Here is a 13394-nt window from a genome sequence, read left to right as displayed (position 1 = left end):
ATTAAGAACGCGTGACGTCAAATGTCGGTGGTGACGAAAGAAATTATATTTTGCCCGATTGCATTTTGTACAAAAACGTCATAAACGAACAACACGCGGAATAGCCACGCTTAGATAAATACAAAACTTTTGTGGAAATCTCAAACAGCGTCTGCGCCTGACCCAGTGTTCGCGTCAGATCATATCTATGCGCCCTCCAGTGACTAAAAGTAAATAAAATGATTGTTGAAAGGTCACATGACACTGCGGGATCCTTGTCTTCTCCGGTCCTCCTGCATGTAGAAGTCGCTAGGTGGCGACTCCTCGCGCCTCCTTGACTTCTTTCTTCTGCTTCTTTCTGATTGGCGCGGAATGTCCGGGTCGCTCCGGGCACCGCGACTTTTCCGCCTCAATGGCTTCGGCCGGTAGCTGGAGGTAGAGAGGGCATGGTCGCTAGATTCCATCTGATCACTTTCATTATGACGTATCTTTGCGTCATAATCACTGTCGTCATCACTTGATACATAGCGTCCCCTACTGGAAGGCCGGTCGTCATATTGCCGCGGCTTTTTAAATGATTCACGACTTCTACGTCTGTGGCGTCTTGTGCTGCCGCTATAGGAGGGGGGTCGCTTGGGATAGGAGGGGACCGACTCATCCACCGAACTTGGGTATCTCCCTGTCACCGCAGCAATGCTATTAGTGACGTCACTAAACCACACACAGAGACACAGTACTTACTGCTGGCTTGGTGGTGGTCGCCCTCCCCGTAATGCATTTCTCGCATCTCCATGACGTCACCATCTACAAAAACGTCACAATACACCCCTATGTTTGCTGACAATCCACCCACACGAAAAATACTGTGGCGCTGATAAAATGTCTCTATTTGCTTTGTTACGTCACAAGAGGAGAAATATTTGTTAACAAAGTTGTTTATGACGTTCAGTCGGGAGGAATTTATACCTTGTTTACGACACAAGAGCGCTTTCACAATAATCTCATTGTCGTGCAACACGGGTCCACAACACTAACCCACTATGAAGTCACAATCGCTCTTACCGGGACTCTTCCTGTAACTTCCAACGTCGGCATCACGTGGAAATTGGCTGGGGTCCAACAGCAGAACGTTGTTCTCGTAATTCGGGTTCGGGACGCTGTTGCCATAGTTACTCTCCGGGTAGGTGGAGTAGGGGGCGTTTTTATTGGGGTCAGGGGGGGCATGTGGGTTCTCGTATCTCCGCACTTTCAGGTAGACAAAGTTTGTGGCGTGGCGTATCGAGAACAAGGCCTGCGCCACACAGCTGTCATTATTTATCAGAGCTTGACATTAAGATTACGTTCAAAGGAACAATGAAGTGACGTATAAAGGATATTATGACGCCACAATGACCTTACCTCGCTTAGAAGCGCGATGCATGAGCCGATGAATGAGGCGAGGAAGAGGGAAAAGGTCGGGTAGTACTGCAACATAGACATCAGATATTACACGGCGCAAGGTAGAATAAAAGCAGAAAAACTTACATTACTGCACAGACCCTCAAGGTCGCCCCGCTTGATGGGGCCCTTGCCGCAAATCAGCCCGAAAACTCCCCCGGACCTGTCCCGGAAGAAGACCAAACCTACAATAATTGTTACGTCACACGCATAGAAAAGCCAAGCAGAGTTCAAAGTATTATTACGTCACGCACCGTATTGTACGAGGTCGACGCAGATGTACTGGGAGGAGGCGTCGCTGAAGCTGTCCAGGTCCCAGCATCGTTGCATCGTGATCACCCACTCCACCAGGGGAAGCACCCCGAACCCCACCATCACCAACCAGAGCATGGTGAGGAAGAAGGAATAACCGGCCAGCTATATTCCATAGACACATAATATAATCATGGTTAGAAAGATTAGCGCTTTATTTCGATGACATCACATGTTATTCAATTATAATGACGTCATAATTTACACCAAGTAAAGAGAACTGCTTACCCATCCGGTACAACTGATCGCGGACAAGCCGGTCCGTCGGCCCTGGTACGTCCTGTCGTTCACCGCTTTCTTGCTACGGACAGAGTCGACCATGAAAGCGATCGCGTTTATTGTCATAAACACGGCCAGGGCGATGAGATAGTACTGGACGCCTTGAAATCTGCAAGAACATAACTTCGGTCAAGAAATGACCGGTCTGCCTTCGATATGAAGATAGACCACTACGCCCTAGACCTTTAAAATTAAACCATTCTATTCTAGGCATTCAATCATTTACGTAGTTTTTATCATTAGCGCGGTTGGAACGAAAAACAGCGCTAATTGACAATAACATGAGGTAATGCACAAAAAAGTATTGAAAGCTTAAAACGAGGATCAGAAATTCCAAACGATGATGATGGTATCGACTATTCAATTGCTGATGACAAATAGCACGGGCACTTAGTCCAGTGTTTCCCGACCTGGGGTCGGCGAGTTATGCTTCAATTTCTCATAGACAGCCTGATAGTGTTGTAGTTGGAATTCGCAAGTAGGAAAAGGCCGGACACCGCTGTACCAGTCCCAAGTCAAAATAAGTTCAATTTAAAATCAATTTAACCACATTTCCTGGCGAGTAGGTGCTTCAGGCAACGAATGATTCACTTTGGTTGCAAAGTTCAACGTCCGCCGATAAAAAATAAATCCTTACCACGCAGAGACATTATACGAGTGACATCACGATTGAAAAAATGGATTCTGAAATTCTTGGACGATTTGAAATCAATCAAACGTCACAACGAAATCCTTGCAATAAGTGTGACATCACACAAACATTTATTTCGTTTCTTAAAGTGTGTCGAGTGGCCGATTATATTATGCGGTGCTAAACCACAATTTTTGATGAATCTTTAGTTTGCGATCAGCAAAGCAAGATGTTATTAAATGATCGAAAGAGTGCAAATGCAATGGACAAACTGAATGATAAATTGAAGGTATAATTATTTCGACTGAATCACCTGATACACTTGGTCTAGGTCACTTAACAAAGCAATGGAACAAAACAACAAACACTTACACTTGCGGCACCAGATTGCCGCGGCTGTACTTGTCAATCATCTCCCACTGTTTAGTGTTTGGGTTGACCCAGTACCTAGGGGGGTCGTCCAATGCGGGGTTTCCATTCCCTGAGCAAGGCAAAGAAGTTTAAACAATACAGCGCCTGCGCCTGCGTACAAGCTGCTTAATAATTCAACGTGTTTAAAAATTGCTCAAATCCAATCGATCCTTCGATCTGTAGCCATAAATCGCATAAGCTTGAATTCTACATCTGCGCTTCATCAAATAAAACAATCTATCTTAATGAAGAGAGCCCAGCAACAACCAGTATAACTACCTTTATCAGGCCCATACAGCCTGAACAGCTTCAAAGTGTCGCCCAGCGCCATGTATCCAGCAATCGTTGACATATAAGCACCGACAAGGTTAACAATTGTCAGGAACAAAGATGTTGCGCTGCAGCGCATCGCGGCTGTCCAAGTATTACCTGATAGTTATTTCGTCACAAGTAACTATTATCAAGTGCTTTATCTGAAATTGAAGATAACGTGTCACGCACGAGTAAGCACAGCCTTTATGAGTCAAGAGAAGCCAGCCTACGCCTCTACCGTGGTTAGAAATATAGAACCAGCAATTAGCTTACTTATGGCTATCTACAAAATACCAGTATCATGGCCGCTTTGTGCGCTACAACTCTCTGTTTTCAACTTAAACAATGTGACGCAAGCCCAGCCCTGAGACAGATGCTATAATAATTTCTCAACTTCTGTAACAGCCTAAATTCAATCATCAATACTAGCTGACCTCAAAATGTTCTGCAGTTAAACAGAAAACTTCACAATGCTTATTCGTTATTCCCTCAGGCAATTCTTCCTTCACAAAGCACTTTAGAACTATAAGTGTCCTGAAACAATAGTAATTGTTTGTAAAGACTTCACCTTTGAAATCTGCTTCATGTCCAAAACTAGAAACTAACTTGGAAATTAAAGAGTCGTTTAATCGAAGTACAGCGTGACAACTGACGAAGTTGCGCCATTCTAGAACGTCTGTCAGCCTTCACTCTTTCAAAGCAAACATCATAAAATACGGAACAGCGAAGCGAGTTAACCATTAACGCACAACCAACACGCTTTCAACGAGCTCTTTGTGTGCTTCGTGCTGCTTTCTTTGGCGCTCTTAGTGGCTAACTTCAAAACGTTGTAATGAACACTAAGTGACAGCAAAATAAAGTCCAACAATGCAAGTTCAAGCAAATTATTTTCTCAACAGTGTTCCCATCCAAGGCTATGAACGGAAGATGTCACGCAGTGGATATTTCATTTAATAAATAAACACGTCTATTTTCTCACTCGTTGTGTTGGCTGCGATGTTTCGGTACTTTTCTATTTTACTTTTAATGCCACATGGTTTTCTGTGTCTCTCTACAACTGAATTATGCATACATATAATCTATGTCATGGATGCGTTTCTTGAAACCTATGATCCATGCTTTCTGTCTGTAGCAATATTCTGCGCCAGGGTCAGCACTTAACCTCACGCCCGTTGCCATGGTAACATAAAATTGTGACATTCGGGTGAACGATGACCGCGTATGACCCCAACGAAACTGCAAACCTCTTCGACTTCAGTCATTTTTATTGAGGAATTGAATGAATTGATACTTACAATTTCCACACCATGGAACCATTCCACACATGTATGCGATGTCTCAAATGACACTTCTTAGTGTGATGCTTTGAAATTGAAACCATAGAGCGCTTTGTAGTTTAGCAACCAGGCTGGTGGGAACCGAGTGAAAACTTAATCAGGTTGGTGGTTTACAGCTTAAACCTTCGCAGTGTAGGAGGAGGAAAAGTGAAAAGGTTGTCTGACCAAGAGAAGACAAACAAAGACAATGAACTTTTTCTATTCATGCGCTGATGAGCAGAATTAGCTGCATCTCTTGTGCGTTCATTATTTCAAGCTAAATGAACCTTCTCTATTTTGCCAATAAAACTTACCTTACACTCAATTAATACACAAACACCATAACGTCACAAAACGACAATCTAAAAACAACTATTGCGTAAAAATTGAAAACACTTTTGATTTGTATGAGGTCATCAGACAATGTCTATTGCATAATCATTTCATATAATATGACGTCACTATCAAATCAATCATGTAATCATGGCGAAAAAACAAACATTCAATTCCGTTTGTTTTGTCTTTAATTACATCACAATAATGAGAAACAATGACGTAGAGGAATGGTATAAGTCACGTGACCAGCGCGATGTTATGTACAAATGAAGGCTGAATGTATTCGCCGGATCTTTAATATTCCTCATTTTCCTCATCTTCGTCCGCCTCCGCCATACTCCCTGACCTATTCCTCGAGTTTAAGTTTTTTTGAAAAATGAAGTCTCCGGGACGGAACTCCCTGGTCGGGGGCGGAACCCCGGACGGTCTCCTTTTATCTCCAACATATCGGGACGGAGCAGGGCTACCATAGCCCCCGGTGGCCAAGCCCCCGAAATTCCCCCCCGTATGGGCGGGCGAGGAGGCGAGACTGTTCTTATACACGAAGTTGAGCGTCGCCTGCGTCGCGTGGTTCTTCTGTTGCGTCACAATCGGCTTCAGAGACATTTCCACCTTGTCCTCCTCCTCTTCTAACTCTGCTTCATTTCCGCTCCCTCCCTGCTCCGTTGATGTCGCGCCGTCGGGATCACTTCGTTCGAACTCTTCCTTATTTTCCATTATGACGTCACTATCTCCTCTTAACTCACTTTTTGAATTAATTTTACTTTTCGCGTCTTGGACACGCGCCAAGCCTGTACAGAACAAAACAAAGATAAGTTAGTTCTGGAATCTGCAAACTTAAACTTTCTGAGCGCTCCTCGTCTCTGACATGTTCAGCGATTTTTAAATAAATCGATGGTCGACGCTATTCCGCTTTTCTGTCTCGCCCCAAGCAATCAGGAAATTCAACCTGTCATTTTAGCCTCGACACCTGCCATTTATCGTCTTAATTTTAATTCAAGGCCACAATCGTCGCATTCGCTTTAACTTGATTTTCACCGCGTTCTTTTCCATTAATTGCGTCACAATTAACTCGCGCTGACAGAATTAAAAGTGAACCTTCGCGCTGTTTTCAGTGAAAATTCATTTTTGCCCTGCATTTAGTTTTTCATAATCGACTGCTAACAGCGAATGAGCGAACGTTTAAACTGAAAAGTTCTGACAATTCTGCTCTTTGTTGAAACAGGAAACGTCATTATTGCGTCACACTACACAACGATACTTCATTTTAAGCAAAACTTAATGTGCGGTTTAACAACAACATTCCTGGCGATTGGCTCAGACTAAATATGTTAAAATTGGAATGAAATTGCTCTTTGTTTGCCAAATTGTTACGTCACACAAGTTAAATATTAATGGCAGTAGGTCGCGGAAAACCGCCATAAATTAAATCATAAATCTCGACCAACTAATTTCGAAAGAAGCATTGTTACCTCACTATCTTCACTCTTTTGTTACAAACGTTCACAGGTTATCTGATATTGTGACGCAAATCCAAATATTCCGATCCAATAAAAGTCTGTGCAAAGTTCAAGTCTAAAGTTTCCACACTACAACCCGCGCAAGAGTTATATGACGTGTTTTGTTTCCATAACAACGGCGGATGTAGAAAATACGTAACAGGAGATGATTTGTGACGATTTAACCCGCAATAAATTCTTAATATAATCGAAGACGGCCGATTCTAGAATCTACGAAACATCTTTCAACTGAACAAAGTATCGTCGCCGATGAACAAATAATGGTGAGATTGTGACCAAATAAGAGCTGCAGTTTGCTGATGAAGATCTTGATACAGATTTCAAAGTTCAAATCAACTTCAATTAAAGTGCTCCAAGTTTATTGCGTCATAATTATGAGATTAAGCGTCTTAAAGAATGATTATGACGACACAGTGCTCTAACAATAGTAGACATAAATAACAATTTCATAATTATAGCTTCAACTCACCTCCCTTCGTATCCTTTGTGACGACATCTTTCTGCGCAGACGATGAACATCCCATGACGTCACAATCATTTATGTCATTTGAACGTTCCCAAAAAAAATTTCTCAATAAATCTAGGATTGGCCTTTAAAGATAGCGAGTAAGTTATAAAGGAGATCTTCGAGTGTTTCGTCATAATGGGGATAGCGTCAAGCCCATTTTTAAACATAAGCCATTGTTCGGTCACAAAGACTTAAAGTTCAAAGAACACTGCGAAGTTTATTGAAAGTGAGCAAATGCTGCCTCGTACTGGCTTCAACCTTCACGAGAACTTCCTCTCAACTCTAAATTAACCAAATGATAGCATTGTGATATCACAGCCACTATTATGACGTTGCCTCTGCCATCGCAAGCGCCAACACGAATGACAGAATCTGTGAGATCGAAATCCTTGACTCTGAACAAACACATCTCAGCAAACACTTTCGCGTCTTAACATGACAACCTACATGTATTTATGAGCTCATAATTTATCCTCTTCTTATCGTTGACTTGTGACGTAATAAAGCATGAGATCGAAGAAATTATTTTAACTCGACGTAAAGCGCGATCCCTGCTCTACAACCTACTTCTAAGAATCTCTTTCTGGTAGACCTTAACTTGCTGGGAGATTTACATTTTTTATGACGATCCGATGCTTTATTGTCACACAAAGTATCTGTGCACGTGACCTGCTATATAAACACGAAGCAGCGCGTCCAGGGCGAGACGAAGTGACGTCATATCAATGCAGATGACAACAACAATCAGTTTCTTATACTTCTTATGACGTATATAAATGCTTTTGTTATTTCACATTTCATGCGATAATTTCCTAATAAATAATAATAATAATGAATTCGTGTCTTTGACGTCAAGTTCAACCAGTTACGTCATTTGGCGATTCCATATTTACCATTACGTCACGCTTATGTTTCTGCGCATGAGTTGTGCGCAGGACGTTTTATGTAAATTGCAAGTTCTGTCGTTTCCCGATTTAATTTCTTCGCGCGGGTTATTTCTGTTTAATCCGCCGCAATTAATCAACAACCAATAATTATCAAATTAATTAAGAATTAGAACGGTTAGGGCAGAAACTGGGATCAGCTGATCCAAGATAGACGATAAATTTAAAATTCGAGACTTTTGTCTGCATGGCAGTAACAACAGATATACGAAGGATGTTGATCCGATCGAGAGATCTCTTCTTCTTGTCTTCCATTCTAGAACGGCGGATGAATATCTCGGATCAGATTACGTCATTTTTGATCCAAGTTTAGTTTGATCCGAGTTCCTGCATTACCACCCTTAGTTAACTAACTATACCATTGCATGTATATACAGTTGATGCATTGCATTGGTAAGCTTCAAATCACCGCTTCATCTGCAATCTCACGAGTTAGTCACTGAACTATCCATATTTTGCTTATGAATATTCATTCCCAGCCAACCTGTATCAAACAGTAGCCTATATATCAATTTACCTGTTATTGTTATTGACCATTTAATGTTGTTGTTTGGGTGTACTCGTACAAATTCCTGGTGTATTCATTCCACTTCTGAGGAACTGAAGGTAATGCAGTTACTGCCTCTGGGCGCTGTAATGAGAACAGATTTTACTCGTTGATTGTTGAAAACAATTAATCGCAGAAGTTACACAGAAGTTGCGATACTCTACGTAGCAACCACACGCGGGTGCAACCTCTTGCGTCATCGCTTGTCAGATCCGAATTCATCATCAATCCAGATCATCATTGAAGAAGATTCGTCATTGTGACTTGAGGTTCAACAGATGAACGATATCGTCCGGTTACAAGCGTAACGTTCGCCACCCTCTCCGCTAGATAGCGGCAGAACACCATGTTTAATTGCCCAAAGAATTATTGTGTTTTTTCTCTTTATCCCCCGTTCGCATTCCGAGTCAGTCGTCTTTTAGACAACGAAGAACACAGACGCTCTTTTGCGACGTCGTTCCACTTCAGGTTACGCCTGTGCTTCGGCGCATGTTATTTGCCAATAAAATAGTATCAAGTTGGCCGCACTCGTGGGTCAGGGAGAGCTCATCAACATATAGACTATATAGTCTATGTAGCTAAACGTCATTCATTGTGCTATGAAAGTTCAACAGGCGCTCTTATTTCTGGGGGGACGCAGATGTGGACGGGAAACAACTCTCCTGAACCGCTGATTATTTCAAAAACTAAGAATTAAGAATGAGGCGGTGGAAGTTGGAAGCTCCATTGACCCGAAAACTTTATTTTCATAACAAATAAGATTTTGACAAATGAACGAGAAATTATTCTCAAACGTTTTTAATTTTTAACCGGATCATCCTCTTCTCGTGGTTAGGTCGCAACGCCATATTTGGGCATTAAGATGTCTCCTTTCTTGCTGCTGACGCTTTAGTGATGTCATAAACAAGCAAAGCGAGATGGCCTTTTAGTGAGAAAGCGGAGAAATTCAACGAAAGAGCGATTTCTCTCCTTTTTAGTTGAAAGAAATTCTTCGACTTGGCCGCCTCGAGGCGACTCACTGTCATCTTCTCATTGTGACGTCACTTTATACCGCCCTTTAAATAGCTGAAGTCAGCCGGTTGTGTTGTGTGTTCAACCTTTGCATTGTGAAGGACGAGTGTTTTAGTATGTCTCAGTATATATTTATTGCGTCATTATTTTTGGTTGCTACGTCACAAAACATGGGAAGTTATGCCCAAAATGAGAAGGTTCTTACCGCGGGTGGTGTTCAAGTTCAAATTCCAGAATGTGACAATATTTTGAGTAATCTTACGTCAGGGGTTTGGTTGTCAAGGCAACCGATTTTTCCTTCGAAGGCGTCAGCGGATGAATACAAGAGACGGGTGGATCATGCACGGAGGAAGTTGAACATAGAGCGGGAAGAATTCTGGGTCATGAGGGGATTCCCCCGTAATAGTATGTCCAGCAAGTTCCAGTGTGGGTACTACAGGTAAGTAATAAACCGCATGAGATCAAAGTACAAATAACATGGTATAGTTTTCTATCCCACCTTTGTATGACATCGTAATGTATGCATTCAGATATCAAAGACAAACCCCATCCAGTCTCAAGGTGGGGCAATGGTGCGATCGACGGGGAGACCGGCCCTGCTGCAGCAATATGTGGTGGGGGCGGTGTACTCCACCTAGCGACAGAACCTGTAAGTGCCGGAAGTGAGTTGCTGCCCTCTGATTGGTTGGCTTGGTAATTGGGGATTATAGTCTCGAACATTTCTCTTTCCAGTTGCGTCGATTCCAGAACATTCGATTACGCGGCGCTTCTGGAGTGGACACCACGTGATTGCAGATGTGTTTATCACAGATACAATAGCGACGAAGCCTGCGACATCATAGAAGGGTCTCCTTACAATGATATTTATTACGTAGGAGATTCATTCACCCGTGACATGTACTTGGCCTTGCTCATGACCTTGACTGACCTTTCCATTATCGGTGCCTGGCGCAAGAATATGACGCAAGAGGAAATGACGTTGTGTTCTAATTCCGCTTTCACAAACTGGAAGACTTGCAGTTGAGTGACGTCATAACTACCATGGCAACCTGATCGTTACCGTTTGTTAAGTTCAATGGAAAATTGATGTCATGAAGCTAAACAATGACGTAATAACAGAACTTTCCTTGTGCAGACAACTTGTAGAAAATTTCGATGAAATGCGTCATAGAAATCGACTGTGTCGTAATAGGAACGTCACATTCAGGGCTGCAGTGAAGCCGTTTTACAGCGCGAGACACTCAAGCGGCTTCCACCAACTCGTCCGCAGCACGCTGGGTCGTTCAGGCGCCCTCATTGTTCTCAGTGTCGGCTTCCACAACTCCTTCAACGCAAGCCGCCTCCTACGTCACTACCTTGACCCCGCGGTTGAACTCATCCGACGATTTTATCGAGGTCAGAGGCCAAAGGTGAAAAGATGGCCGGAGATTGTTTTCTCTCTCCCCATGAGGAACGGTCTCCTTAAACCGGTCGGTCACCTTCGATTACAGCATAGATCGCTACTTTTGTTTGAATCATCGATGCGGAGTTATTTTGATAGGAACAACATCAACGTTCTAGATTTTCAAGATTTGGGAGAAAAGGTTCACAGCTATGACGGTGTTCATTATGACGTCACAGTCAATTTGATGAAAACTCAAATTATTCTAAACTACCTTGCCAAACTGAGCGGAGGCCTGTATTCGAAGAAGACACACATGTCCTGACCGCTCATTCCACGAACACTTTGCTTTCATCGTGTGTTTGACGTCATACTCAAAGTAACAGAATAGTGAATTATACGTAATGTGCAAAGCTTACAATCTACTCCGTTACGTCGTTTGGCTATTCTATATTTAACATTACGTCACATTTGTAGTTTTGCTTGTAAATTGTGCTTTGTGCGTTTTATGCCGGCATTAAAGGTTTCCCGATTTAAGTTTTGCGAACAGGTGATTTCTATGGCTTCCTTCAGAACTTCACTACATTTGCAATCTTATGTATTAGTCACAATGTCACCGTATCGAAGTCGCCATATATTGAGGTTGTGGCAAGATTGTGATACTTGAATAGACCTGGTAGGCTGCCGTAGTCCTAAAGTTTCCACGGCTTATTTTTGAGTAATCTTTCCCAATGAACTTGTACCAATTATATTAATTTACTTTTATTGTCTGCTGTTATTTTGGGTGTATTTCTATGTCCTATATATCCGTCCATATCATGTTGTTTGCTTTCGACTTCGATCCAATCGCCTTTTAACTGCGAAAGTGGGAAGAACTAAGATATTAGTTCTTGTTCAATAATAGACATTATTACTGATATGTCTGAGTTCGATCGAAGCTCTGTCAGTCATCTACTCTGAAGTGAACCAGACTCGAATCGTTGTCAAAGCCAATCGGTGCTCGAAAATAGAAGCTGCAATTCTCTACGTAGCGAACATCAATTTATCGCATGAACACTTATCAGTGACTAAGCGTAGTCTTGTCTAATAATTGACACTTCTGGTTGTGAAAAGGTCCAACTGGAACAACACCAAGCAACGTCGTTTCAACGTTTATCACATAAGAATCAACAGGTCATTTATATTTGCCGGTCACAATATTATTGAACCACTGGCAACTGACCAATTGGTCAATTTAGTGGTTTTCAAGTTTTATTATTCAGAAAAATCTTTTCTTATTGTCTCCTGCTAATGACGAAAGTCTCATCTGTTACGATATTTATTTAAACTAAATAATATTAATAAACGAAATATTAAGAACGATTATGCGGAGAAGAATTAGGGCGAGATGACACTGATCTGTGAGGGCGATTGCTCGAGCGCATTAATTGTGAGTCACAGATGAAGAATCCCAGTGTCGCCGATTTTTTAATTCAGATTCTTCTACAATAAATTTCTGTGTTCATCCACCAACAGTCTACTTATTTGCAATGTAATCAAGTCTATAGTTATCAGAGCAATACTTATCAATAAAACCATTGAAAGAAGAGTATCAGAGTGCTACCGAGATCTGTCAGGAATCTTATCATAACACGTATCCAGATATCAACTGGAAGTTGACGCTGACGTTTCAATATCATTGGAATTGATCTACTATTTCTACATCAGTAGATGAATCTGGCTGTGATAGAACCAAGCATACGTGAGATTTGTTTGACAACGAGTTTGACACAGAGCAGGATGTTGTGCAAGAAGAAAGTAGTTCGGAAAATGCTGTCCCTACTTTCCCAAATAGAGAGCAGGTGGTCAGTAGAGACGGTACAATTTGGGCACCTGAGTTTCCACCTCAAAATGGACGTACAAGTAAACGAAATATAATTCAAACAAGGCCAGGTACTAAATAGTTTGTTCTTGCACGGGTAGACAATGCAAAAGACGTGTTTCAAGAGTTGTGAGGTCATAGAAACATTGATCACATTATGAAATTCACAATAGCCGAAGCTCGGCGACAAGGGGATAGCAATTTCTCCCTCAGAAATAAAGAGTTGGAAGCGTTTTTTGGCCTGTGTCTTCTTCAAGGAGTTTTGAAAGGAAGGGATGAACCACTAACAAATTTCTGGGATTTAGAATATGTTCGATCTATTTTTCGGAAACTATGGCTAGGAACAAATTTAAATCAATTATTCATTACATACGTTTTGATGAGAAAACTTCAAGGCAGCGTCGCTGACAATCTGACAAGTTTATGGCAATTCGAGATTTGCGCAATGCAGTGATGGAAAACTGCCAAAAGTTTTATTTTCGTCATTCTCATGTTACAGTTGATGAGCAACTTTTCCCTTGCAGATCTAAGTAAGATCTAGGATCTAGGTAGATCTTACGTCATTGGCACTTGACAGGAAGTTACTTGAGAGGAACACTACAATAGTTG

At 41.9% G+C, this 13394-nt stretch overlaps 3 protein-coding genes across 3 annotated transcripts; 1 reads left to right on the top strand and 2 right to left on the bottom strand.

The window, feature by feature from the left end:
* Window positions 1-24: 24 nt before the first annotated feature.
* On the bottom strand, window positions 25-4021 carry LOC143455510 (uncharacterized). The gene is made up of 10 exons (XM_076955098.1): window positions 3796-4021; window positions 3329-3522; window positions 3011-3119; window positions 1957-2116; window positions 1671-1833; window positions 1504-1601; window positions 1378-1443; window positions 1042-1270; window positions 721-783; window positions 25-658 (listed from the first exon to the last, which is right to left on the bottom strand). Exons 2-10 carry the CDS (start codon window positions 3456-3458, stop codon window positions 234-236), a joined length of 1443 nt encoding a protein of 480 aa, XP_076811213.1. The 5' UTR covers window positions 3459-3522; window positions 3796-4021; the 3' UTR covers window positions 25-233.
* An 860-nt stretch (window positions 4022-4881) lies between these two features.
* On the bottom strand, window positions 4882-7153 carry LOC143456088 (uncharacterized). Its single transcript, XM_076955144.1, has 2 exons — window positions 7003-7153; window positions 4882-5804 (listed from the first exon to the last, which is right to left on the bottom strand). Exons 1-2 carry the CDS (start codon window positions 7055-7057, stop codon window positions 5308-5310), a joined length of 552 nt encoding a protein of 183 aa, XP_076811259.1. The 5' UTR covers window positions 7058-7153; the 3' UTR covers window positions 4882-5307.
* A 1825-nt stretch (window positions 7154-8978) lies between these two features.
* On the top strand, window positions 8979-11841 carry LOC143473196 (uncharacterized). Its single transcript, XM_076970076.1, has 4 exons — window positions 8979-9982; window positions 10074-10205; window positions 10276-10562; window positions 10679-11841. The coding sequence occupies exons 1-4, from the start codon at window positions 9660-9662 to the stop codon at window positions 10687-10689; spliced, it is 753 nt and encodes a 250-aa protein (XP_076826191.1). The 5' UTR covers window positions 8979-9659; the 3' UTR covers window positions 10690-11841.
* Window positions 11842-13394: the final 1553 nt, after the last annotated feature.

The sequence above is a fragment of the Clavelina lepadiformis genome, chromosome 1 (assembly GCF_947623445.1).
Source record: "Clavelina lepadiformis chromosome 1, kaClaLepa1.1, whole genome shotgun sequence".
Lineage (NCBI taxonomy): Eukaryota > Metazoa > Chordata > Ascidiacea > Aplousobranchia > Clavelinidae > Clavelina > Clavelina lepadiformis.
This window is presented reverse-complemented; position numbering and strand designations above follow the sequence as displayed.

What these genes read in the sequence shown, in the direction of transcription:
- LOC143455510 (XM_076955098.1), bottom strand. Translation starts at nt 3,458, where the DNA reads ATGCGCTGCAGCGCAACATCTTTGTTCCTGACAATTGTTAACCTTGTC. An exon ending in CGTCGACCTCGTACAATACG is followed by an intron (nt 1,602 to 1,670) that starts GTGCGTGACGTA and finishes CAATTATTGTAG; the next exon opens with GTTTGGTCTTCTTCCGGGAC. An exon ending in AAGTTACAGGAAGAGTCCCG is followed by an intron (nt 784 to 1,041) that starts GTAAGAGCGATT and finishes ACGTTTTTGTAG; the next exon opens with ATGGTGACGTCATGGAGATG.
- LOC143456088 (XM_076955144.1), bottom strand. Translation starts at nt 7,057, where the DNA reads ATGGGATGTTCATCGTCTGCGCAGAAAGATGTCGTCACAAAGGATACG. An exon ending in CACAAAGGATACGAAGGGAG is followed by an intron (nt 5,805 to 7,002) that starts GTGAGTTGAAGC and finishes TGTTCTGTACAG; the next exon opens with GCTTGGCGCGTGTCCAAGAC.
- LOC143473196 (XM_076970076.1), top strand. Translation starts at nt 9,660, where the DNA reads ATGTCTCAGTATATATTTATTGCGTCATTATTTTTGGTTGCTACGTCA. An exon ending in TTCCAGTGTGGGTACTACAG is followed by an intron (nt 9,983 to 10,073) that starts GTAAGTAATAAA and finishes GTATGCATTCAG; the next exon opens with ATATCAAAGACAAACCCCAT. An exon ending in AGAACCTGTAAGTGCCGGAA is followed by an intron (nt 10,206 to 10,275) that starts GTGAGTTGCTGC and finishes TTCTCTTTCCAG; the next exon opens with TTGCGTCGATTCCAGAACAT.